Source organism: Stegodyphus dumicola, chromosome 2 (assembly GCF_044657685.1).
Source record: "Stegodyphus dumicola isolate Sdum_Otavi_A_Nest chromosome 2, ASM4465768v1".
NCBI classification, from domain to species: Eukaryota; Metazoa; Arthropoda; class Arachnida; order Araneae; family Eresidae; genus Stegodyphus; species Stegodyphus dumicola.
Genome location: NC_140769.1, coordinates 102,068,878 through 102,096,266, shown reverse-complemented (window position 1 = coordinate 102,096,266; position 27,389 = coordinate 102,068,878). Strand labels below are relative to the sequence as shown.

The following is a 27,389-nucleotide window of genomic DNA, read 5'->3' as shown; positions in this document are numbered from 1 at the left end:
GAAAATTTCCGCTTCAATACTTTATCCCCAACTTTAAAATCTGCTTCACGGCGTTTTCTATCATAATATGTTTTCTGCTTATTTCTTACCGTATCCGAGCTTTAAGCGCCTGATCAATAAGCTTTTGCACATCTTTTTGTTTAAACTCTTGCTCTCTTTGTTGCACAAAGAATAATTTATCTAAAGGCGTAATTAATTTTCGGCCTAAAAATAATTCTGCTGGGGTTTTTCCCGTAGTATCGTGATTTGCCGTTCTTAAAGCATAAGCTAATTCATTTATGTAGCCATCCCAGCGCTTGTGATGTGTGCTCACGTAGCTGCGAATTATTTTTACTATGTTTTTATTCACTCTTTCTGCTATGTTTGCCTGTGGTCTATACGGAACCATTTTGATATGGCGTATGCCAAGTCCATTGCGTATGTTTTCAAATATTTGACTAATGAATTGTTTTCCGTTATCGCTAATGACTTTTATCGGTGCACCGTATTTTAAAAGGTATCTGTGTAAGAATGCATCTGCGACTGTTTTGGCTGACGCGCGTTTAAGTGGAACAATTTCTGTCCATTTTGAAAAATAATCTACTATTACTAAAAGAAAACGATTTTTATTTAACTCGCTCTGGGGAAAGGGACTAAGAAGATCTATGCCTAAAATTTCCTTCGGAAATGTAGCGCGAATGCTATTTAAGTACCCGGCCGGGCTGTAATTAATATCATTTATTAACTGACATTGATTGCAGGACCTGACATACGCCGTTACTATTTTGTATAATTGCGGGAAATATATCGCCTCGCGTACCCTTTTTAAAGTCTTTCTGACCCCTAAATGGCCCGCTGTTTTCGCGTCGTGTAATTCCTTCAGAATGCTTAATCGAAGCGAGGCTGGGATGACTGGTTTTTACTCAAGATTTTCGTTTGTTGTTTTCGTATAAAATAATAAATTATCTATTATTTCATAGTTTTCTGCTCTATTTCTTATCGCATCGATGTCTGTGTGCTCAAAGCTTTCGGGGGTCTTTCAAATATGCATAGATATTTCCAAATTCAGGATTAGCTTTCAGTTCAGTAATAATCGTATCTCTAGAATCTAAAATTTTTGAAGTCAACACAGCGCATTTAAGTTCATTTCCTTCATCGTCCAGTTTTATACGAGAAAGTGCGTCAGCTACATTGTTTTCCTTACCCGGTTTATATTTTATTCTGATATTATATTCTTGGAGTTTTATAGCCCATCTTATTAACCTGGGCGTTAGGTTTTTCCCCGAGTAAAGTCTACCAACAGCCGCATGATCCGAAAAGACTGGCGCTTTGCCGAAATAAACTCGAAATTTGTGTACAGCCATTAATACGGCTAATGTTTCTCTCTCTGTAGCTGTATAATTCCTTTGTGTCTGATTCAATGTTTTTCTAAAAAATGCCAGAGGATGGTTATTTTGCATAAGAACCGCACCCACCGCATAGTCTGACGCATCTGCTGCAATTTCCAGGTTTTCGTCCCCCTCCGGGAATTTGAAAACAGGGGCATTAATGAGCGCTTCTTTTAATCTTTCAAATGCTGTGTTTGCTTCCGCTGTCCACGTAAATTTACCCCTTTTTCTTTTGATTACTAAGAGTGGTTCAACAATATTAGCGAAATCTTTTATGAAAGATCGATAGTAAGAACATAACCCAAGGAAAGAAGAAAGTTTCTTGGCGGTGTTGGGCGGTGGGAAATTCTTGATAGCTTTTATTTTTGAATCTTGCGTTTCTATACCCTTTTGCGAAATTTTATAACCGAGATATTTAAGTTCTTTAGTTGCGAACTTGCATTTTGAGGCGTTAATTGTAAGACCGGCCTCTTTTAATAATTTAAAAACTTGTTCTAGATCATTAATGTGTTGTTCCAACGTACTACTCGTTATAATTATATCATCTAGATAAATTAAAGTTGATTTTCCTAGGACAGGCTTTAGAACAATGTCCATAGCTCTCTGGAATGTTGATGGGACCCCACACAACCCAAAGGGCATGCGTAAAAATGCATAAGTGCCCGATTTTGTTATAAACGCGGTTTTATGTATGTCTTCGGGTCTCATAGCTATTTGATAGTAGCCAGACGTTAAGTCCAAAGTAGACATGTATCTTGTCGATTTGATCTGTCTAATGATCTCGTCTATAACCGGCAAAGGGTAAACTGGAAATTTAGTAATACTATTTAGTTTTCTGTAATCAATAGCAAACCTCCAAGCCCTTTTATCCGAAGGAGGAAACTCGTTCTTTTTCCTACGTAGTACGACTGGACTCGCGTACTCACTATTTATGGGCGTTATTATTTTATTCTTTAACATCTCCTGAATATGTTCTTCGATGATTACGGCTTTTTGTTTGTCGTACCGATAAGGTTTAGTCCTACAAGGTTTTTCGGCATTTAATTGAATCTTATGCGTGACTATTTGACAATTTCCTGGTTTTTCTGAAAACAAGTTAGAAAAATTACTCACCACTTGCTGTATTGCTTGCCTTTCATGGTCATTCAGATGGCTAAGGTCCACTTGCGGTGTCTCCACAGGTTCCACCACCCTCTGGTCCATCTCCAGCACCACGGAACTGTCTTGAAAATTCAATTTGGCCCTCGCTGCCCTTAAAAACTCCATACCTAAAATAAGAGGCTTTTGCAGATTTTTCACTATAAAAATTAATACTTTGAGGCTTTCCTCTTTTACCTGTAAGTTTAATGATAATTTCCCGATGCAGTGACATGTTTTTCCTTGCGCCGCTATAATTTTAGTATTTTTGGTTTTAAATAATCGTACCCTATAAAAATTCTTTTTGAAGAAATTTTCACTATAATTGGTAGCTGTGAGTTTTTTACGATGACCGTATTTAAATGTCTATTTGAGGGTTTTTTTAAAACTTCCGGTGTCTGGACCCTCCCTTTCACAGGCCCCTCTACTCGTTTAAAGCTTTCCTTTCAATCTGTGCCTTCTGAGTACGCGGATGTTTATTTTCGAATTTTCTTTTTGGGTCTTGACCTTCGAGTTTCGATGAGTTAGCTTGATAGCTCTTTCCCCCATAAGAGAGATTTCCATTTCTGTTTTCCTCATTTGAAGATTTCCTTCGGGTACTTTGAGAATACGTTGCCCCTCTGGCTCTTTCCGCTATTCTGCGATTTTGAAACTTCACCGCCAATTCGAAGAGCTCCTGCAATGTGCTTGGGTTTCTAATTTCAAAGTAGTCTTGAACAGCGGGTAACAATCTTGGTAAAATTATTTCAATAATCTCCGAATCGGGTTTCTTCCCATACAGCATATCCGTCAGCTTAATTTTTCGTAGAATAAAGTCCGTCAATTCTTCTATATCCCGTTGATAGAAACTATATAGTTCGGCTTCCAGCCGTGCTCGATCTTTCACTATGGGGAAGGCGTTTAATAACGATTTTTTGAAATTTTCAAATGTATATGCCTGGCTTCCAAATTCCCCTAATAAAAATTTGCCTATATTTTTCCACCATAGCGCGGCCTGTCCTCTTAGTGCGGATGTGGCGATGGCAACTTTTTGTCTTTCAGGCACAGGGTAGAGCTGAAAGTGATTTTCTAGGCCTTCTAGAAATCTCGCCACCGAATTTTTTCCGTCGAAATTGACATTTGGCTTGATTGACGCTCTCAAAGTCTGGACCAGGTATCCAAATCCTTCCAGTTGGCTTGTCATTTCTTGGTGTTGTCCAGCGGTTTCCATCCGATTTTCGGCCACTTTAGTTCGATAAGTGTTCGGGCGCCAATGTAGCGTTGCGCGCCTCCAACTTGCACGCAACCAAGAGGTGACTGTGAAAACTGGATAAAAGACAGAGTCTTGTTAAGGGTTTAAGTCCCTTTTTATTCAACGTAATAAATTACAAGTGCGTGCTCTTGACGCTCACAAACTGCGCCAACTCGGCGGTCAAATAAAAATAATAACCTGAAAAGAAACTAAAGACAAGACTCTAACTACGAGGCTCTCTAAAAGTAACTAACCTCACCGCGTTTTACAATACCGCTGCTAATTCAGCAAACTTGAAGATCACGTCGAACGATTAACAATACTTCCAGGCAAGCACACAGGCCGAAACGCGGGGTTCTTCAATTTCTGGCCAACTACCTCCGCGCTCGTGAAGTAAGAATATCACACCTCGAACTCGTTTCCTTTCTATTTAAATCAGAATACTTCCGCTGATAATTTGAATCCTTGCGCGTTCTACTAAAATTTACATACTCTGGCATTGGCAGTTCCAGGGGAAAGTAAGGCTTGGCAGGAAAGTAGTTTAAACTTAAAATAAATGTTAGTTAAAATAAATATAAACCCTACATACTAATAAATTTGCGATGCAATCTAAATAATTATTTAAATCTAATAGTTTAATCTAAAATAAACAAGGTTACAATTTCTCTTTCGCCTCAGAGTCTCTTTTGACAGGTGCCTTTGGAAGGAGAAGGACCGCTACGCAATGCTCCCGGTATGCGTCTCATTCCTATGTGTAAAATAAAATATATTTTTATAGTAAATGCTGGTCCGTGCTGTTTTATTCATAATCAGGAGTTAGATCAACCAATATCACCTTTAAAATCATCTTTTTTTAAAAATCCTTTTATTACTTGAAACATCTTAAATACTAAAATAAGCTGGATGCGCACGCCAAAAATGTTAAAACTTACAAAAGAAAAGTCATCGACTTTACTAGGTTTACTAGGTTTTAACAAGAATAATTGAAACTTTAGCATAAAGTAGCCTTTAATAAAAGACTCGCATTATAGTTTTAAAACAGTTACTATCATAAAAACTATAAGTGCGGTGATTATTCACAGAATAAAACCAGTTATTCACAGAATTAAACAAGTTTCAACATGTAAACAAACTTTATTATCACGAAAGTAAACAATAACCTTGCCACATCATTCTAGAACTTGAATACTTCACTAACAAAACCTAAGTGAGACTTGGTTACGACCAAGGAAATATAAAATAATAATAATAAAATAAGCATTAAAACAATTAATGTATTCGTAACAGCTTATTAGGCACCTTCATGATAAAATGACCACCACTTCTGGCCTTAGTAGTGGCGAAAGCTTAAAAATGGCTACTGCTGGCCAGGTCTTGAGACACTGAATTAAATTTTATCGTTCTTATGATATAAATAAATAAAATATTAAATTAAATGTATTGTAAACAAAAAGAGAAAACTAAAATGATGAGATCATATTGATAAAGAAGTTATTAAGAAAATAAAACGTATGTGGTTGCTTGCTAAGTTCTTTTTATAATAATTTAAAAGGCAAACAGCAAAAGCAAGAATCAATTTTTTCCATATATAACATCTTTATTATTCTTTGTATCCCTCACTAACTCCTTACTGATTTCATGCATGACAACACTTAGAAACTAAACTAAAACTAAAGGTGAAGTGAAAGTAGTAGTTATTATCTAGTAGAAGTAGTTGTAGTTATTATGACCAATAATAAGTGTTGCCTACATCACTCCCCTACCAGTAACAAAGTTACGCTACTCTGAAAACATGGGGGGAGAGAAGATACAAATATCTATACAAATAACACTGATACAAATATATAAATTGAAATTATGTACACAAAGAAAAACATAATTAAATTTTAAATTAATATGGTGTTGGTGTATTTAATTATGGCAAAGCACACTAGGGCTATCTGCCTAAGGGGAGTGATGCCTTCGTGGAGGACTTTCTAAGGGAAACTGGCTCGTATACACGTTACACATGGGGAAAACCACGAAAACACCCATGCAGCCAGCCCGTTCGCGGGATTCGAACCTCGGACCGAACTACCAGTGTTCAGCGACTTTACCGCTCGGCCGCTGGTGGGCCTTAACTTAATATGAAAAAGTTATAAGTTCAAGAAGAGTCAATAACGTCATTGAAAAGAACTGCAAGTTTTACTTGTCTTCCACATCGTGTTAATTTTTTAGGTTGTTCTAGTTGCTGACTTGGCACTGATGTTTGCTTACTTGGCACAGGTGTATGATTACTTTTTGAAGTTGGAGACAAAAGTTCATTAGGTTGTAACACATAGGCTGGTTTTAACCTATCCACAGAGATACTAACTTGTTTATTTTTATTTGATAGAAGGGTTCTTTGCAGTACCAAAAAGGGTCCTTCATATGGGGGCTCCAAAGATTTTTTCACTCTGTCAACCCGCAGAAACACATGCAAGCATGTGTACAAATCTTTTGGGATGAAAATCTTTTGTTTACATTTGGATTTGGATTGATAGGGCTTTAAGAGAGCCATCTGATTTCGAAGATTACTTACAAAATTATCCATTAGATATTGGCATGTTTAATTCTTCAAAGAATTCGCCAGGTAATTTAATAGTTTTGCCATAAACCATTTCAGCTATTGTATACTTACAGTCCTCATGTAGAGCAGCTCGCAAACCCATAAGAACTGTTGGTAATGTTTCTGTCCAATGAAGAGAATTATGACATCTAATAGCTGTTTTTAAAGTACTGTGTAGACGTTCAATTTTCCCATTACTTTGAGGATGGTAAGAAGTTGTATGGTTTACTTTTACTCCACATAGCGAAGCCAAATTTTGAAACAGTTCTGAAATGAATGGAGTTCCTCTGTCAGTAATAACACAAGAAGGTACACCAAATCATGTTATCCAATGATCATAAAAGGTTCTTGCTATACTTTCTGCTGTGATATTTGATAACGGTACCACTTCCATCCAAGAGGTAAACTGATCAATACACGTCAAACAATAAGTGTATCCATTAGAAGCTGAATAAGGCCCAATTAAATCAATGTGCACGACACTAAATCTTTCGTCTGGTGCTTGATATTGAGAATATGCTGATTTTGTATGTTTAGTTACTTTATTTTTCTGACAATCGATACAAGTTTGAGCCCACTGTTTAACATCTTTTTTTATATCCGGCCAAATGAATCTTTTTGTAATCTCTTTTACAGTACTTCGGATTCCAGGGTGAGCTAAACCATGAATTGCATTAAATATTTTCATCCGAAAGGTTTTAGGTATGAATGGTCTGATATTAGAAGTAGAGGTATCGCAATATAAGAGTTTTCCTGATGGTAATTGGTGCTGTTTAATATGCAATGATTTGGAATGTAATTTCAACTGTTGCAGTTCATCATCATTAATTTGTGCATCTGCTATCAGGTCAAAATCAACAACAGGTGAATCGATGTCCTCAATTCTAGATAGGCTGTCTGCAACCACATTGTTTTGACCACTTATATGGCGTAGGTTAGTAGAGAATTGTGAGATATATTGTAGCTGTAGATATATTGTCTGGGAGAGGCTTTGTTATTATTTTGCTTAAAAGCAAACGTTAAGGGCTTATGATGCGTATAAATAGTAAAATCGTGGCCTTCAAGTAAATGTTTAAAGTGTTTAACGGATAAATATATACCCAAAAGCTCGCGATCGTAAGCGCTATAATTTTTCTGGGCATCATTAAGCTTTTTTGAAAAAAATGCAATAGGTTTCCATCCATTTGGTTCTTTTTGTTGAATAACTGACCCAATAGCCAAATCGGATGCATCTGTGAGAAGTGCCAGAGGGTAATCCGAATTGGGGTAGGCCATCAACGCTACTTGAGCAATATCTTGTTTACAGTTTTCAAAACTTTTCCTGGTTTCATTGGTCCATAGTATTTTACGTCCATCTTTTTTTGTAGATCCTTTCAAAAGTTCATGAAGAGGAGCTTGAGTTTCTGCAGCATTTTTGATGTAATTACGATAGAAATTGATCATTCCTAAGAAGGAACGAAGTTGGTGTATAGTTTCCGCCAATGTATATTCTATGATAGCTTTATTTTTTTGTTTAAGAGGTTTTGAACCTTCAGCAGATATTTGATAGCCCAAAACATCTATTACAGGTACTCCCAAAACTGATTTGCTAATATTAATTCGGAGACCATACTTATCTAAACGCTGGAAAACTGTTTTAAGATGTAAACGATGTTCTTCCTCGCAAGAAGAGGCAATCAACACATCATCCAAATATGGAAACACAAAGTCTAGGCCATAAAAAACTTCATTGATGAACCTCTGAAAGGTCGCGGGGGCATTTTTGAGACCAAAACTCATGACATTGAATTGGTAAAGACCAAAAGGTGTGATGATGGCAGTTTTTTCTTTATCTTCATCTGCTACTGGAATATCAAAATACGCTTTAAAGAGATCAATTTTAGAAAATATAGTTTTATGAGTTAAAATATGTTGAAACTTTTGAATTCGAGGAATGGGATAACAATCAGGTACAGTTAAATCATTCAGTCTTCTGTAATCCCCACATGGGCGGAAAGAACCGTCTTTCTTTGTCACTATGTGTAGGGGACTTGCCCATTCTGAACTGGACGGACTAATGATGTTATTGTCCAGCATATATTTGAATTCTCTTTTAGCTATTTCCAACCGTTTACGGGCTAATGGTCTTGCTTTACAACTTACAGGTTGTCCTTTAGTTATAATATGATGTTTCACATTATGCTTTACAGTAGAAATAAGAAAATTTGGTTTTGTTATACTACGATACATAGCAAATAAATCATAATATTTAGATAAGCTGCCCATTGTATTTATAGTTTCATTAATAGAGATGGGTGCGATGTCACCATAAACTGCAAGGTTCGTCACACCATCAATTAGCCTTTTATGCTTTATATCAATCAATAAATTGAACTTATTTAAAAAATCTGCACCTAATATGGGTTTACTAATTTTTGCTACAATAAATGGGAATTGAAATTCTCGGCGTAAACCAAGATCAAGAATTAAAATTTCTGTACCAAAAGTATCAATTTCTGTATTATTTGCGGCATATAATTTATAGTCACTAATAAGTTTGTGTTCAGAAGTACGAGGAATAAGGCTTATCTCTGCTCCACTGTCAACCAGAAAATGTAAGCCTGTTTTTTTGTCCGTGATAAATAAGCGGAATTTACGGCAATTTTCTTTGTTTACAGCAGCAGAGTCTGCCGCTAATTCTACTGCTGATTTTCGTTTTCCGGGGAGTTGTTTTTCCATGCACAGGGGGCTTTGCATCTATCAGGAAAACACTTTTCTCGAAAACGAAACTGGAAATAACAGTACTTGCCATTAGGGTTATATTGGCTCCGAGACTTACTTCGATCATTAAATGATCGACTGCTATTTCTTGAGCGAGGACGAGAATTCCTTGTGACAGTTAGTTTTTCGAATTTATTATCCAAAGCTGCAATTTGTTGTCGTAATTCAGCAATAGCATCTGCTCCTGGAGAAACAATACTGCTGGCACAGTATAATTCTTGTTTTGGTTGCATTTCGATGATACGATCCGCCATCAGAGCTAGTTTTTCGATATCTTCATCACTAACGATTAAAATGTTGCGCACAGAATCTGGCATTTTCTGCAGAAATAGTGTTTTAAGAACTTTATCCGAAATGCCATCGGTAGCAAGATTTCGCATTTTTTGTAAAAGTTGACTAGGTTTACTGTCTCCCAAGTCTATGCCTGTTAGCAGTCTCTGTAAACGTTTATTTTCACTTTCCTTAAAAGTGTTCAAGAGACGTTCTTTAGCAGCAGTATATTTGGTTTTGCTATTGTCACTTATAATATCCCATAAACTTTCAACAAATTTTGCTTCCAATTGCGAAACTAAGTAGTTGAATTTAGTTTCCTCGGCAGTTATTCCACAAATAGAAAACTGTGCTTCTACTTGATAAAACCATATCTCTGGCATTTCAGCCCAAAAGGGAGGTATTTTAACACTTACCCGTGCTATTTTTTCTTTAATCGCCGATTCTTCACTTTCTACCATCTTTATCAATAATTCCGAGGTCAGCAGGCAAACAGCAAAAGCAAGAATCAATTTTTTCCATATATAACATCTTTATTATTCTTTGTAGCCCTCACTAACTCCTTACTGATTTCATGCATGAAAACACTTAGAAACTAAAGTGAAACTAAAGGTGAAGTGAAAGTAGTAGTTATTATCTAGTAGAAGTAGTTGTAGTTATTATGACCAATAATAAGTGTTGCCTACACGTATTTAGGGGCGAATTCAAGTGCGACGTTACCAGTCGCAACTGCCTGTTAGCTGGTAAACCGAATTCAAGTGCGACGCTTTGAATTCAGACATGCCTCTGAAAACGTCGTCACGATTATAGCAAATTTTGCGACCAGATCGGAGTGCCTGCAAACTCTCTTAACAGCATTTTTGTAAACAAGATGGCTGAAGTTATATTATTTTGATGACCGGCAAAATCACAATCATGATTAATTTCTGGCGTTTGAAAGATCAGTACAATTCTGTCGAATTATCGGTAATGGTATGATTCGCTTGGCTGTAAGAATTCATGCTAGGAAATGAGGCTTTATTTAAATGTTGCTGGATATTCTATGGAAATTCAGGTGTGTATATGATAGATGCTGTAAGAAAAGCCGAAATATTTTGGGAATTATTGCTTACTTATTAACAGGCATATATTACTTTCCAGCATAAGTTTTTTACGTATAAGCATTTTCTAATTTCATTTCTAAATTTAGTATTCTATATACATACAAATAAAACGTTTATTTTTCTAATAGTAATAATTTTATGCTATCGAAAGTTTGTAAATATTTGTACTTTTATCATTATTATGAAATAGTTCCTTAGTTGAAATAAATAGAGAATATCTAAAGAAAAATCAGCATTGGAAATAAAAAAGTTCAGCTTAATTTCGTATATTTTCTGTAATGCAACCGTCTTCTGACTTTTATCTATCTTTGTATTAAATGTTAATGCTGCTATTATGTGCTGTTGAAAAGATTTCATTCATATTACTCAAATGCCTTTTGTATTGCTGTTAACTGCAGTATAATGTCTGATTTTCACTACTGGTGATAAGAATTATCATACATGTATGCATTTATATTATCACATTAATGCATTGGCTATTAGTTAAAATCCATCTGAAATTATCTCAGAATTTTTTTATTTCTAATATAATGTGTTTCATTAGAAGAGAATAATTGCAAAATCAGAATTGTTGTCTTTCAAACAGATGTCATATAATGTTATAAAGCTAGTGATTAGCTGAGAAATGGATTTTTTTCATTTTAATCATGCTTTAATGTTGCCCTATCATAGTTGTTTTTGCCATTAATATATGCAGTTATTTATTGTATTTTGTAAATATTTGCATCAACGTTGAGTCATAGTTATTTTTCAAATGCAGTTTAAAAAAAATCTTTTTAATTTGACAATTCTGAGAACTTCTTTATTCCCATCGATTTCAAAGTTTGGCCGACAAATAATAATGATCGTAAGTAAATTATATGATTATACTTGAAAGAAAATGAGATTTTGGAAAGTTCCCGTCTCATTTTATATAATTGTTAACGGGAAAGCTTTGAGTAGATATCATATTGCATATGAAGCTTCAATATGATTCATAATTCAGAGAATTTTGAGTCAATGCATAATGTTCACCTTGCATAATCTTTGCTGCTCTTAAAATTTTGTCAGCCGATGACTCTATAAATTTGACCACCCAGTGCCAGGCCTCGTTGTATGTAATATTAGATACTTTATTTATGTAATCATGCATAACATTATTCATGTCTGTACTATTTAAAAATATTTTATTAAATTTTCATATATATATATGAAAATTTAATAAAGTATTTTTAAATAGTATATATGTAATAATTTTAAATAGTATTTTAAATAGTATATATATATATATATATATATATATATATATATATAATTAATTACTGTTTAAGAATATATATATATATATAAAAGAATAAATTTCACAAATTTAAATAAAAATGTGGTTTTTTATTCATTTCATATATATATATTGAAGGTTCTGAATGTATTTTATGTTTTTTCCACAGGGAAGTTTCCAAAATGATGATTACACAATTTGCACAATTATGTACAGACAAACACGGAAAGTGTACCTGGCGATATTGGTTGAAAGGTTGCCTTAGTTGCATTTTTATGCCAATAGATCTTTGCATATTTATGCATTTTTATGCCAATAGACATACAGATCATTGTCTGCCATTTGATTTCCAGAATTTGCTGTTGTTATAGGTGTTGTTATTTGACTTGATTTTTTTAATTATTTTAGTCATTTTCTGCTGCTTTACACTGCATGCTGTGTTATTTAAATTAAGTGTTTTATATACAAACTAATATTATATTAATTATAATTATGTTCTAGTGCTTAGAGTTAAGCTTTCTAAAAAGAGATGTAAAATACTTATAACCAGAGATTCTGACAATTAGATTAAAGAATATTTGTCTTTGAATGTGCAGAATTAAAAAGCTCATTTTTTCCATTTGCTCAGATTTTGAAAGACATGTGAAGCAGCTTTTATGGACAACTATTTTTCTGCTTACTTTGGCATAAAACCTGTGTATTTTTATAATAAGAAGAAAATCTCTGGTATTAAATCTTTTAAATATTTTTGATAGAAATATTTTATATTTAATCGTGTGTGTAACCATAGTCAAATCTGAATTTTTCTAATGTTTAATGTTTTCAGTTCCAAGCAGGTTTATAAAATTATTTTTAATTTTTGTTGTCTAAGGAATTTTATTATATTCAATTCCCTTATCTCATTAATGGCTGAAATTTTCTTAGGAATAATTTGTATATTTTATTATTAAAACAAAAGTTTAAATTTGAGTTTTGCAGTTAAATGATGGTTTTATATCTGTGCAAAAATATTATGAGTGTATATTGACGTTCGTATATTTTAATATAGTATTGGCCTGTACTGTATGGAGTCCCAATGGCACTTGTTTTTGTGACTGTCTATATAGTATGCTTGGTTAGCTTTCAGAAAATAAGTGCTTTTAGGATACTTGCAGATTTTCTTTGACGAAAATTAGAACATCCAAGAAGTTCTATGACCAATGTGTTACCTCTCGAAGATGGTAAGATCATCTATATAGTTTTTTCTTCAGTGTTATTTCATTATCTCTTGATTATTATGTGAAATAAAAGTATTTTTTAAAATGTAATGATCAGTATCATTATACATTGGTCATAATGTGTAGTTTTATTAGTAACATATTTATGCTTTTACTGGATTTACAAAATACTGGGATTTAATTTTTTTATCCATTTGACCACTAGTGGATTTTAACTGCTATATACACTGGTGTGCAAAAATTAAGGACGAAGTCGAAAAATTAGCATATCAGCTGAACGAAGAGGCAGAGCGGACAGAAACACCAATCAGGAGATTAAGTAAGGTGATGTACGGTAGCACATGCGCAGATATGCAGGTAGACGTAATGGGGGAGTGTCTGAGTAGTATAAAGCATGTTGTCGGTGTAAGATCAGTATTTCTGGCAAAGAGATTGCACGCCGTATAGCAGTTAAAATCACACCGAGTTGCTGCCTCAGCGAGAAATGGCAAATAATCAATCTGTTAGACGACATCTGGATGCTTTTACCGAGGTCGAATCATTGGGAAGTTGGAGGAAGGCCGCAATGTGACAAGTGTGGCTGCAGAGTTCGGAATTGCTCACAGCATCGTTTCACGACTTTGGAGACAATTTCAAACGACAGGAACAGCTATCCGGGGGTTTAGTAGTGGTCGTCCACGAGGAACCACACCCGCAGATGACTGGTATATTGCTTTACAGGCCAGAAGAAACAGGCGGCAGACAGCAGGAGAAATCGCTAGACACACAACACAGGCGACTGGACGACCGATATCGCGTTTTACCGTGGCCAGAAGACTGCACGGTGGTGGTCTGTTTGCACGACGCCCTGTACGGTGTGTACCTCTAACGCCTGCCCATCGGAGAAGGCGTTTTCTGTGGTGCCGGGAACACCGGAATTGGAGAGACAATGAATGGGGACGAGTACTCTTTACAGATGAGAGCAGATTCAGTCTGAGTAGCGATTCTCATCGCATACTCATCTGGAGAGAGCGGGGAAGCCGCAATCATCCCTCGAACATCATTGAAAGGGACAGGTATGGAGGTGGCGGTGTTCTCGTTTGGGGAGGCATCATGCTTGGTAGTCGTACATACCTTCACATTTTCGACGCAGGTTCAGTCAACGGGACTCGTTATTGTAACGAGATTCTTTTTCCATATGTGAGTCTTTTTAGAGGCGCTATGGGTCCGCAGTTCCTTTTCATGGACGACAATGCACCATGTCATAGCACAATAGCTGCCGAACAGCTCTTAGAGAGTGAGGATATTGAACGTATGGATTGGTCGCCACGATCTCCGGATCTCAATCCCATCGAGCATGTATGGTATTCTCTAGGTAGACGCTTGGCAGCTCGTACCTTACCACCAGTAACGATTCCGGAGCAACTGCAAGACGAATGGGCAGCAATGCCTCAACAACTCATTGACACCCTCATTCTCAGCATGGGCAGACGCTGTGAAACCTGCCTAGCAGTCAGGGGAGATCATATCCCCTATTAAAGACCGAATGTTTCTTGCTGGACACCCATCACAGGGATGTTTCGGCCTTCAGTCGCATTGCGCTCCATGCTACTTTTTCAATAAAACTTCTTTTTATCCCTCTGATTTCTCTTTTAGTAAGTGTGTAAGGATCTTAAGTTTTACTAACGTTTATTTTATTTTAAATCTTTACTATCACTTCTTATTTTCTACTTCCGGCCAGAATTATAAGCGTCAAGGTTTTTATGCAAAGTTTGTCTGGCGAACGCCAAGTATTTAAGTTGTGGCTTTTTGCCAAGCGAGAGAGAGGAAGCAGTGAGTCGAAGCAGGCCGCTTACCTTAGAAGTTACGCAGTTGCTGTTTGCCTTCCAGGCCAGAGGTTTTAATCCTCTTGATAAATTTAAACGTATTGTAGTGTTCACAGTTCTCTGTACTACATATGCTTCCTGTTATTATAAGGCCAATCTTCCACGTGTATTATTTTAAAGTTAAATTAGAGTTTAGTTCTATTTTTATACTTTTACGTTTTGACCCCAAGTAGCGGGTCGGTGTATTCCGAAGTACGGAAGTCATTGTAAATAGAGAAAATTAAAGGGTTTTGTATTAAAGGGTTGTGCAGTTTTTGTGTACACATTATCCAAATAATGTGAACAGCACAGCAATGCTGCTACAGGTGAAATGCAGCAATGTAAAATTTTGTTTCAAACTTGGAAAAACACCAAGGGAGTGTTATAACATGCTGTGCGAGATGTATGGGCATATGGAAATAGCATTTTATCAGGAAAAATTAGGTACAGAAGTGCAATGATGATTTGAAATATGTGCAATGGTCACGTAAGCTCATGACATTGAGCACTCTGACATGTTTCAATGACAATAAAATTACATGAAGTTGGTCAAAAGTGAATATGCAATAATCATTAAAGATCTGATAATGCCAAAACTAATCAAGAAATATGTGGATTTCTAAATTTTAAGCAAAGACATCAGTTTTTGTTATGATTCAGTATTGAGTTCAAAACTATGTTTTTAAAAAATATATTAGAATAGAAAATAAAGTTATATTAAAATTTTTTTATTCATTTTCTCAAGATATTTATGATTGAGAATAATTTCATTCTTCTCAAGATATTTATGATTGAGAATAGATTTTCAATAATTTTTCTTTGATTTTCAATACAAGTTCTTTGATTTTCTACAGATTTCTCAAATAAATTGTGCATCTGAGCTAATAAATTGCAGATATTTTTTTGAGTCTGAATGATGTCCTTTTCTTCATCTTCAATTTCCTCCATTTCCATTCTTTTCCTTTTCTCTCTCATTCTTTTATTTCTGATTGTAGAACCTGTATCTAAAAATAAAAATTTTTAAATTATCATTTAAAAATTTAATATATAATATATAGTTTCGGTTTTATTTGAACATGCTTGTAGGATTCCCCACTGTGTAATTCTAAGTTACAGTTGAAAGTGGAGAATCTTAAGAACTAGGAAGCGAATAATCGTTGAGTTCGTGAGACGGTAAATAAACTTGGAAAGGGTTAAAAGACCCTTTATTATTCAAATAAGATTTAACAGAACTCCGACTTAAAGTTGTACAATACAGCCAACACTCAGGCTTCAACTTAAAAGATTAAGAAATAAACTAAATTAAGAGCTGGCCCCTTAATGCTAATTGACTGCGAAACTATCAAGGGCCTAAAGTACGGCCGAGCGTAATAATAGCTTACGAGAGAGTAGCCTAAAAAGGCGGACGTGTGCTAGCCAGAATATTTGGTATCTCTCTCACTAAGACAGTAAAACTTCGTTGTTAAATACCGCTCTTCCTCATTAGCATTCAGACGTGATTCTAAAACTACGTTCTGGCCGGAAGTGGTAAGTTGAAATTAAGAAGCGATAGGAAAGGAAGTTTAACTCAAAATTTAACTGTTAATAAAATTAACATAATCCTTACATGCTTATTAAGAGAAGCTATTCTTAAATATAAAGTGAAAATTCCATAAAGGCCTGTTATGACATATTTCCCAGCAATATTATGGATTTCCTCCACAGTCTTGCTACCTGATGGTAAGTTCCTCTGAATAAAATGATGTTGCTGTTTATCACTAAGCCAAGAAGATGATGTTAGTCTTCTGATTATGTCATCAACATAGAAAATACAAGTACCAGTAATCCTCAATTTTATTTAAACTAACATCGTCTGGCAGAGTGTTCATTAATTAAGACAACAATAACACGCCGAATAAATACTAATTCAGAAGTCAAACAACAAAAATCAGCGTTAATTTACAAAACTTTCACAGAAAATTCACTGTGAAAGTTTTGTAAATTAACGCTGATTTTTGTTGTTTGACTTCTGAATTAGAGTGTTCATTGTTAGAAGTAATTGCTGTGATAAGTTTTACTGTTCATATTATATTTCCCTTCACATTTAGAAAACAAACAATAAGTTACTAAAAGAGTTTTAGATAATTTTTAGTTTACAGCGTTTATCTCCTTCCTATAAACAATAACGTACAAATTTTAATATTAGAAAGATCTTTGATCTGGAAAACTGCCATCTTTGTGTCTTAGATGATAATTATATAATTTTCAAATGAATAATTTAAAAGCAATAGAAACACTTCTTAATGATTAATATCTATTTTATTGGTTCTTTCTGATTATCCACCTACCCTCCAAAAAGTATTCATGCACAGAGTTATGTATGTGACAAACTAAAATGTTGCCAAAATTTGTTTATGTGCAACATGCAGGCAGCAGTTATTTATCTCAGTTCATGCATATTTCCATCTTCTGGATTCAACAGTCATTTTTTTATTAATGTTTTTGTATAAAGTACACTTTTTTTCTCACAATGAATTGTAAGAGGATTGTTGAGTTTACTGGATGATGAAAAAGAAAGTGTCATATTTTTTTTTTTTTTCGAATTTGCATACTACACTAATTTGAATACTATATATACTGTACTTCTTAAATGGTAGAATTTTACTTACATGTTAGATGAAAATTTTTAAGAATGCGAGCCATAAATTGGTATGAAGATAGCCATATCTTGTGTACAACAGAACTTCTTACCTTAATATCAATTACACAAGTAATAATTATTTAAAAAATGGATTACCAGAGCATTTAATTTAGAACATTTCACGTATATTTTCCCTCCCCCTCCTGAATGTTATTATTGAATTCCATAAGGGTAATTTATTTACAACAAAAATAATAAATTATACAATTCATTGTTTTCATTTACATCTTATAATTTTATACTATATGGTTTTCCTTGTTTATTTAGACACATATAAATAAGTCAAAAACATATAAGGCTTTTAGAAGCATATATACTGTAATTTTATATAACTAGAATACAAACTTTTTCGTTTCCCTAAATGCCATTGTGGTGTTTCAGCTGCAGAATGCCATTGTGATGTAGAGTTTACTAAAGTAAATTTAGGGGGGAAAAATGAGAAGAAATCGTATGAAATAAGTATGATTTACTCAACAATTTCTTCTGACATATTTATACAATCAGAGATAATTTTTTATTTTGCATAATCATAAAATGGCAATAAGCATAATTAAAAGATAGCATATAATACCAGTAGGCATTTCATCATTCTCTATAACTGCAAAATTTTCATTGCTTCCATCAGATATTCTGTAATTGTTTACTGAAGATGATCCCTGAAATATAATAAATGTTTACAGAAACAGACATACCTATTGTATAATGCAGTAACAGATTAGTATCAGTTTAACATGTTTTGGGAGCTTGGATACATCTGTTCCAAGAGAAAATTCAAGTGATAAGATGGATAGTGAAGCTAATAACTTTCAGAAAGTTGACAGAATAAAACTGTTATACTATGCTGCTTTGCTCTTTGACTGCTTGAAAACAACAAAGTGAGTAAATCAACAAAATAGATATTTTATCTCCCAAAAAACATTGCAGAAGAGACAGAGTGACATGTGTATCAATTTTACTTACAAGAGATCCATATAAAACAAGACAAAAATTAAAGAAATGATAATTTTTTGTCTATAATATGTTTATTCAAATTCAAACATGAAATCATAATAATTGCAATTCATCAATTTTTGCGTTTTAAAAAGATTTATAAAAATGATTAAAATTTTGAAATACTAACCAAATTTTGTTGATGATATTGTGGTCTGCAGTTGTCATCTATTAAAGGAAAAAAAATACTTAGTAGAACATTCATCGACACACAACTATTTGAAGAATAGCAGAGAAAACTTCTTAAATTACTAATGTAGGGTGAAGTGTCTGGTGTGCAAATATAGAAAAATAACACTTCTCTGACTCCAATGGAACCAATATTTTATTCCTTACGATGTTATAGATTCTTATTCATAAGATTTATTTACATTTTACATGCACGTAGCATCGCGTGACAAAAACTCGAAGTTTATTTACTTCGTTCTTTGCGGAGACTAGCAGGTGTTGCCATTCCGCTTTAACTAAATTTAATTAGAAACTTGACGGAACTGAAGCGGCACTACACACACCCCTTCCTAGTGACAGCGATTATGGAATATAGTCTTCAAAGTGACTGGGAAAACTCACATGTCTGCCAGTTCTAGTAGTCTTGGTTTTATGATGAGTTTCTGAATTTTCTTCAGTGTTCTTGAGTGCAGGTGTTTCCCCAAGTTCCGCTTTCTTGGAATGGAAGTTTTGGAAAGGAATATCATAATCTTGCACTAGGAAACATGGCTTTAGTCTGTCTATTGAAATTCTTTTAACTTTTCCTTCGATTTCAATATCGAAGTACTTATCCTTTCTTGCTCTTACAGGATACAGTCCAAGATAGACAGGCTGTAGCGACGAATTATTAATGTTGTTGTATAGGAATACGTGAGAACAGTTGGAAAGATGTTTAGAAACAAAGACTGTTCTATTTCCATGGGTGGTGGTAGAACTTGGCTTCATAGCTCTTATTATTTTCTGAAGGTTTTGAGAAAATTCAGACTGTTTCATATGAGGTACTGCTGAAAAGAATTCACCAGGTAATGCTAAAGGAGTTCCATATACAAGTTCTGCGGATGAGCAACGTAAGTCTTCCTTGATAGCAGATCTTATGCCTAAAAGAACGAAAGGCAATGCTTCCAGCCATGATTTTGATTCGAGTAGGTGACATTTGAGACTTGCTTTTAAAGTTCGGTGTTGTCTTTCGATCAGGCCATTTGCCTGTGGATGGTACGCAGTTGTAGTGTTTGTATGAAAACCAAGATATTTTCCTAAAGCTTGAAAAAGTTGGCTATCAAATTGCCGACCTTGGTCAGATGTTATGCGATTCGGAATTCCAAAGCGTGAAAACCAAGTATAAATCAAAGCTTTAGCAATAGATTCTGCTGATTGATCTTCTAACAGTACCGCTTCGATCCATCGTGTATAACGATCGATGATGGTTAGAAGGTATTTGAATCCTTTGCAAAGAGATAGCGGACCCACCAGATCTATGTTTAAATGCTGGAATCTGTGTGTAGGTACTTTGAATTCTCCCAAAGATGACTGTGTATGTCTGTGAACTTTAGATCTTTGGCAAGATAAACATGCTCTAGTCCATAGTTGGCAGTCTTTATTCATATTGGGCCGTATGAAACGTCGTGTTATCAATTTTATCGTGGATCTTATTCCAGGATGAGATAAATTATGGATTGAAGAAAATATTTTCTGCCGAAACTTTGCAGGGATGTATGGTCGATTATAATTTGTAGAAGTATCACAGTAAATTTTCTTGTCGCTGTCCGGTATAGGGATCTGTAGGATTTTTAAGTTTGGGTTGTCTTTTAGTATCTCCAAGTCGTCATCTTCTTGACAGTCTACTATAGTTTGTAAGTCTGTTGCAGATGATACAGAAATGGTGTCTATGCGAGAGAGAGCGTCAGCGACGGTATTTTCATGCCCTTGTATGAATCGGATATCGGTTGAGAACTGGCCAATATATGACAGTTGTCTAGCTTGTCGTGGCGAAGCTTTTTCCAAATTTTGTTGGAAGGCAAATGTTAGTGGTTTGTGATCCGTGTATATTGCAAAAGTTCGCCCTTCTAAGATGTATTTGAAATGTTTTACTGCTATATAGATGGCTAAGAGTTCTCTGTCGTAGGCACTATATTTTTGTTGTGCTGATGTCAAATTTCGGGAAAAGAAACTTAAGGGTTGTTTTGCATTATTCACAATCTGATGTAAAACGGCTCCAATGGCAGTATCGGAAGCATCAGTTGTTAGCGATATTTCAGCCTTTTCGGATGGGTGAGTTAAGTTTGTGGCAAGTGCATCTTTTAAGATCTGGAAGGCGTTTCTTGTTTGTGCCGTCCAGGTTATTTCTTTTCTGCAGTTCTTTTTAATACCACTGAGCAATGTTGTTAAAGGTTGTTGCAGTTTTGCACAATTTGGTATGAATCTGTGATAAAAATTCACCATACCTAAAAATCGTCTTAAACTAGTAAATGACTTGGTTCTGGGAAATTTTTGATGGCATCAACTTTCGTTGAGAGAGGTTTAAGTCCTTCAGCTGACACTTCGTATCCCAGGAATGCAAGTTTTGTTTGACCAAATTTACACTTTGCCGCATTAATACACAGGCCATATTCGTTTATTCTCTCGAGGACTGCTCGTATATGTTTTCGATGAGTTTCTTCATCTGCAGAAGCTATTAGAATGTCATCCAAATAGCAAAACACGAATTCTAGTCCATTCAACACACTGCTCATGAAACGTTGGAACGTTTGGGCCGCATTTCGTAGGCCGAACGTCATGAATGGGAACTCGAATAAGCCAAAGGGAGTGAGAATGGAGGTTTTCGGTATATCTTCTTCGCGAACAGGAATTTGTTGGTACGCTCTAATGAGGTCTATGGATGAGAAAACGTTTTTTCCACCTAAAATGGAACTGTAATCTGTTAAAAATGGGAGAGGGTATCTATCAGGAATCGTGACGTTGTTTAACTCTCGATAGTCTCCACAAGGTCTCCAATCACCTGATTTCTTCATAGCGAGATGTAGTGGGCTCGACCAGTTACTTTTGGATGGCCTGCATAAACCCATTTGGAGCATAAATTCAAACTCCTTTTTTAGCCGCTTTAAGTTTCTCAGCTGACAGTCTCCTGGCTTTAGCGAAAACTGGTGGACCTCTGGTTTCGATATAATGTTCGATGTTATGATTTTTAACTTTATTATTAACTACATTCAGTTTTAACAAATCCGGAAAATCGTTAATTATACGTTTATATGGATCATTTACGGCATTTAAAATCGGAATATTATTATTGTTATTTTGGAAACAAGGAGTTCCATTGGTTGTTAAGAATGTAGTACCATCAATCAACTTGCGGTTTTTAGAATCTACCAAAAGGTTAAAATTTTCAAGAAAATCCATGCCTATTATCGGTTTGTTTACGTCCGCAATTACAAAAGGCCATGTGAATGATCGTCTGAGTCCAAGATCAAGCTTGAGTAATTTTTGGCCATATGTTTTAATTTTCGTACTATTTGCAGCAAAGAGTTCTAATTTTGAGATGTTTTTTTTATCTGCAGGCAAGGGAGGAATGACAGAAATTTCTGCAACAGTATCTATTAAAAATTGGGTAGCCGATTCCTTGTCGCTGATGAAAATACGACTCAGCTGCACCCCTTGTCCCTCCGTCGTCAATGAGAGACGGGGAGCTGGTTTTCCGGACTATTTGTCTGTGATGTTGATGAGTAGTTGCAGGGTTGTTTACACTTAAATGACACCGAATTTTTTATGATAGTAACAAATATCACTAGATCTGTTACCACTGTAACTCCTATCTCTTGATTTGGATCGGTTACGACAATAGGGACGATTGTGGCGTTGCTTGTTTAAAGCAGAAACTTGTAAGCTAAGTTCACTAACCTGTTTTTGTAAACTTTCAATCACTTCCGTTTTTACCATTATGGATGATGCAGTAGCTATTTGGGGAGTAGCAGGGTTTAATTCCCAAATCTTATCGGCTATTGTAGCCACTTTTGACAAATCTTCACTACTAACAGATATAATGCTACGCATATTAACGGGTAAACGTTGTAGCCACGATGTTTTTAGGAAAGTATCTGTTACTTTATCGCCAGCCAAATTACGCATCTCACACAGTAATTGAGATGACTTTTTGTCACCTAGTTCTAACTCACTCAGTAATTTTTGGGTTTTTTGAGTCTCTGAATCAGCATATAATGAAATTAGTCTATTTTTAATTGCCTCATATTTATTATCTTGTGGTGGACTTATCAAAATATCAGATACCTGTGTCAAAATATCGGGTTCAATGGAACTTATAACATAATCATATTTTGTTTGATCTGCACTAATTTTTGCATTTCTAAATTGTGCTTCTAGTTGAATAAACCATATTTTAGGATCTGGCTTCCAAAAAGGAGGAACATTAACGCTTACCTTGGCAACAGATTGAGTTGTTGCTTTAATTTCCGTTTCGTCTTCGCCAGCCATTGTACAATGCGATCACGCCGGGATACACCAGTGAAGTGTCTGGCGTGCAAATATAGAAAAATAACACTTCTCTGGCTCCAATGGAACCAATATTTTATTCCTTACGATGTTATAGATTCTTATTCATAAGATTTATTTACATTTTACATGCACGTAGCATCGCGTGACAAAAACTCGAAGTTTGTTTACTTCGTTCTTTGCGGAGACTAGCAGGTGTTGCCATTCCGCTTTATCTAAATTTAATTAGAAACTTGACGGAACTGAAGCGACACTACATAGGGCAACATCATTTATCATAATATGCATTGGTAGAAACATACTGCATTATTAAAAGTAAGCATAGTTAACAAGCATATTTCAGTGATGATTTACATTTCCTAAAAATTTTTAAACTTTTGAAGTGCACAAATATAATGATACCTAACTCATGCAAACAGATACGTATATCTGTACCCTGTGGAAATTATTTGAACTACATAAAAATGTAATTAATATTTTTATATATTCATATCAAATCTAGATAGCAATATATATATTAAAAATCTGAAAATTCCATTCTTTCAGAATTCTATCACAATTCATTAACATTGCATTTTTATTTTTAAGAATGGTTAATGCATTACATTATGTACTTGCATACAAAAAAGCTGTGGTTTGGAAAAGTCTGAATTTTTTGACTAACGTATTCAAACACTTACCATTCAAGGAATGTGGCGTGAAAACTAATGCTGTATTCTACAAAAAATGAAAAAAAACAAATACATATGTAAAGTTATTAAGAAATATTTATGATAAGAAATTATTATACAAAAAAATTAAAAACATATTCATGATTATTTGAAAATAATGGCACTAGCACCTACCAGTTGGCTTGGAGTATGTATCGCAGAATTTTCTGAAGCTTCCAAAAAATAAAATATTACATAAGACAAAAAAAATTTTACAGCAAATGATTTCAAAATAAAAATTTAAAAAATATATTTTTAAAATGAGTTTTAAATTTTAAAATTAATTTTGTAACAACTTACTATTTCCTTCCAGTTTTCTTTGTTCCTGAAGATAAATAAATTAGTATATATTACTTAATTAAATTTTAACTATACAGTAATTGAAACTTTAGAAAACTTTTACTTAAAAATTAATTATTAATAATAATAAATAAAATAATGTAATAAATGGTGTAAATACTGAGATTTAGCCAACAGTAATACCTACCAAGCTCGTTAAAGTAAATGTTCAGGATAAAGTGTAAAGTGAATCTGAAAGTGGCATATTTTGAAATAGTTAAGACATATATAAACATTTATTATAAGAAATGAAAAACTAGAAATGAAATTTTATTGTAGTTTAAGTAATTTTTTCCTTTCATTGAAAAACAAATCAGAAATTATGTTTTATAACATATTATTATTTCAATTTCAGTATCAAGGTATTCAAAAACTGCTAGAATAAAAGATATTTTAATACATGACACAGGGAATTAAAAACATTTTGGTACTTTTCCGTTTTGCCGGCGCAAACGATAAAGCCGCCATTAATGGTAAAACTGATGCTAAACGGATTATATTCGCTGGTAACCTATTACCCCTCATTTTCAAAACTAGTCGCCGCCATTTCTTATCAGATTCATTGTTTCTTTCAATACCGGCATACAATTACATAGACGTTTTACCCAAATAGTTCAGTTTTATGCCCTAGGGCCATTCGCGGTAATTAAGTCGATTAGGATGCAATCACACCACTCACCCGAAGGTGAAAATATAGAAAAGGCAAAGTCAAGGATTAAATTCATCCATTCGAATGCGAATGCACTAGCGAAGTAAAAGCACTGCGGTTTTACATAATCTCTGAGTAAGCTATTTGTACGAATTGAAATAATTCTTGCATTTAAACTTGTATTCCAAATTAAGATTTAACTTGAAATTAATGTAGATAATTACCGAGAGGATTATATTTTTGTAGCGTAGTTTACTTTAGATGAGATCACTTGGGGTCACATGATACTAATCGGTGAATCAGGATGTTGAACCATAAAAGAATAGTAAATCCTTAAATTATTGTCTTTTACAAATTTATTGTCTTTATTTATTGTCTGTTTACAAAAATTTAAACCATATTAAAATGTTTATGCCTTCAAAATAAAAAATTCTTAGAATTAACATTTGTTAAATTTTTTTTTATGCGTATATTGTATGTTGTCGCCAACAAAGTCTGCTTGGCGAGATTTGCGCCGGCGAAACGGAAAAGTACCAACATTTTAATGTTATTCTTCTAAAAATCATAATTTTAACACAGTGTCTTTACAATTTTGATAAGGCAATAACATTATTACACTTGTTAAAAAGATGTCATGAAATTCACAAACCATCAGAATAGGTTTGAATTATGACAATCATAAAGAATGCTATCTGTTTAAGGAAAGGAAAGCTTTCATGCAGGATCACAAATATTCTTATAAATTACACACATATATATATATAATTCTTCTGCAGGTGAAAGAAGAAAATATTTTGAGGATTTTCTACAGTTTTTGCCTGTTTGAACTATACAAAAAATTACAGTTTCTCCCATGTTGGATATATTACTTGAATTATAAATGGGACTAAAACCTGCGGTTTTATAGCTATACACTTAATTCAAATAAATAATAACAGATTTGTTAAATTTAAATCCAAGCACTCAAAAACTAGAAAAAAGTATTCAGTAACTTATAACTATTTAATCAAATGTTTACCAGAAAATTCAGTTATTTATGAATATCATACTCGCTTTTCACATTTATTAATGACATTAATAAGATTTAAAACACCCTGAATATCAGTAATATCTTGAACATCATAACACATAAAAAAAATCTTATTTATATATCTGAAATTAACACATTATAAAATTCAAAAGATGCTTACATTTATTATATATTGTGCACTAGTATCAAATTCTAATGAGGTGATGCCTTCAACACAAGTCTTCCCTATCAGGGCAAGGACTTTTTCTTCAACATATGAAGGTTTCGTATTCCTACTATGCCCTCCTCCTGTACCGAAATGATTATTTTTTATTTTCGCTGCCTTCTTTTTTGTGCGGCTTTTCAAATCGATTCACTTGTTTTTTACTTGTTGTCCGGTCTTTTTGACTCCTAACCCAACAGAGTTCAGCATTTCCGAAATTTCCCTCCATGCTTCTTTTTGTTCATTTAAATTAGCGTATGATATTCCTAATTCTCCACTAACAAGTTCTTTGTAACTCTCAAGAGAATTTACAAGAACTTCTAATTCTCGCACAGAGAAATTACTTGATCTTTGCATGATTTTAACCGAAACGAGACGCTAATGTTCAAGTTACCTTCGCTTATCGAACAACGTGAGTTTGTTTCCTCGCAAAAGCGTCGCCTTAACTCCACTGCTGCACCCTTCGCTGGATAAAACAGGTCGTATTTTATTCTTTCTTCTGATTTTCTTTATTCACCGTGCTGATAAGGGTACCTTCGGGTACGGCCTCTAGTTAGGCCTTTTTCCAACTTTTTGCCTGATTAATCAATATGACACAACAAACATAACTGTAACTAATAATAACATAAACATGGAAAATTTACCTCCAAACTCAGAAAATCCTCACATGAGACATCTCAATGATGAACCCAACGTTCTCCAAATATTAAGTCACAAAATTACTTTATCCAATGACGTCGAAACTACCAAATCCTTGGTGGAAGATATCCAAGATATCCGTAATGACACAAATGTGATTTTGTCCGCTAGTGATCAAAAAGAACTAAACTTTCTCCTTGTAAAAGCCATTAATCAACTGCGTATGCAGGAAAACAAGATGGCCAATGCAAAAATAAACGAATTACAAACCTCTAACGAAAAGCTCGCTAAGCAATTTGAAGAGATTAAAAACTTCTACGACATACTTCAATCCACTAGTGGTTTCAAAGAACAAAGAAAAAGAAAATTGCGCCATAGACAAACGGATTCTGACTCCGATGAAGAGCCTTCCCTCAAAACCAGCAATCGATATAAACAATTAGAGAACCAAATAGACGACATGCATTTGAACAACGAAGATGAATCAGCCACTCAGCTCACTACCACCCCAAAAGACCACCAAACAAAAGTGACACCATTCCCGCAAATAGAAAACCAAACTCCAGCCCCAAAACAAGCAGAATCGATAAAGTGCCAATTATTGTCGTAGATGACGTACCAAAAGCGGATGAATTCTTAAAAAACTTAAACAAGCAAACCGGAAAAGAGATAACTGGCACCTTAAAAGGACGCCGCCTTGAAATACAGCCTGCAGACTCTGACTCACATCGATTCATTCGCAAAATAGTCGAAGAAACTAAGCTTAAAGCCCACACCTACTTATTGCCCGAAGATAAAGTTTTAAAAGTCATAATAAGAGGCTTACCCATCACCACAGATCCCCAAACCATCACTCAAGAACTTCTTGACAAAGGATTTAAGGTTAAC

The 27,389-nt window shown here is 34.4% G+C and overlaps 1 protein-coding gene across 1 annotated transcript; it reads right to left on the bottom strand.

The window, feature by feature from the left end:
• Positions 1–15,506: 15,506 nt before the first annotated feature.
• Positions 15,507–26,219, bottom strand: LOC146998530 (uncharacterized). Its single transcript, XM_085810209.1, has 7 exons — positions 26,028–26,219; positions 23,943–23,967; positions 23,778–23,815; positions 23,613–23,649; positions 18,575–18,612; positions 18,026–18,110; positions 15,507–15,778 (listed from the first exon to the last, which is right to left on the bottom strand). Exons 1-7 carry the CDS (start codon positions 26,217–26,219, stop codon positions 15,507–15,509), a joined length of 687 nt encoding a protein of 228 aa, XP_085666335.1.
• Positions 26,220–27,389: the final 1,170 nt, after the last annotated feature.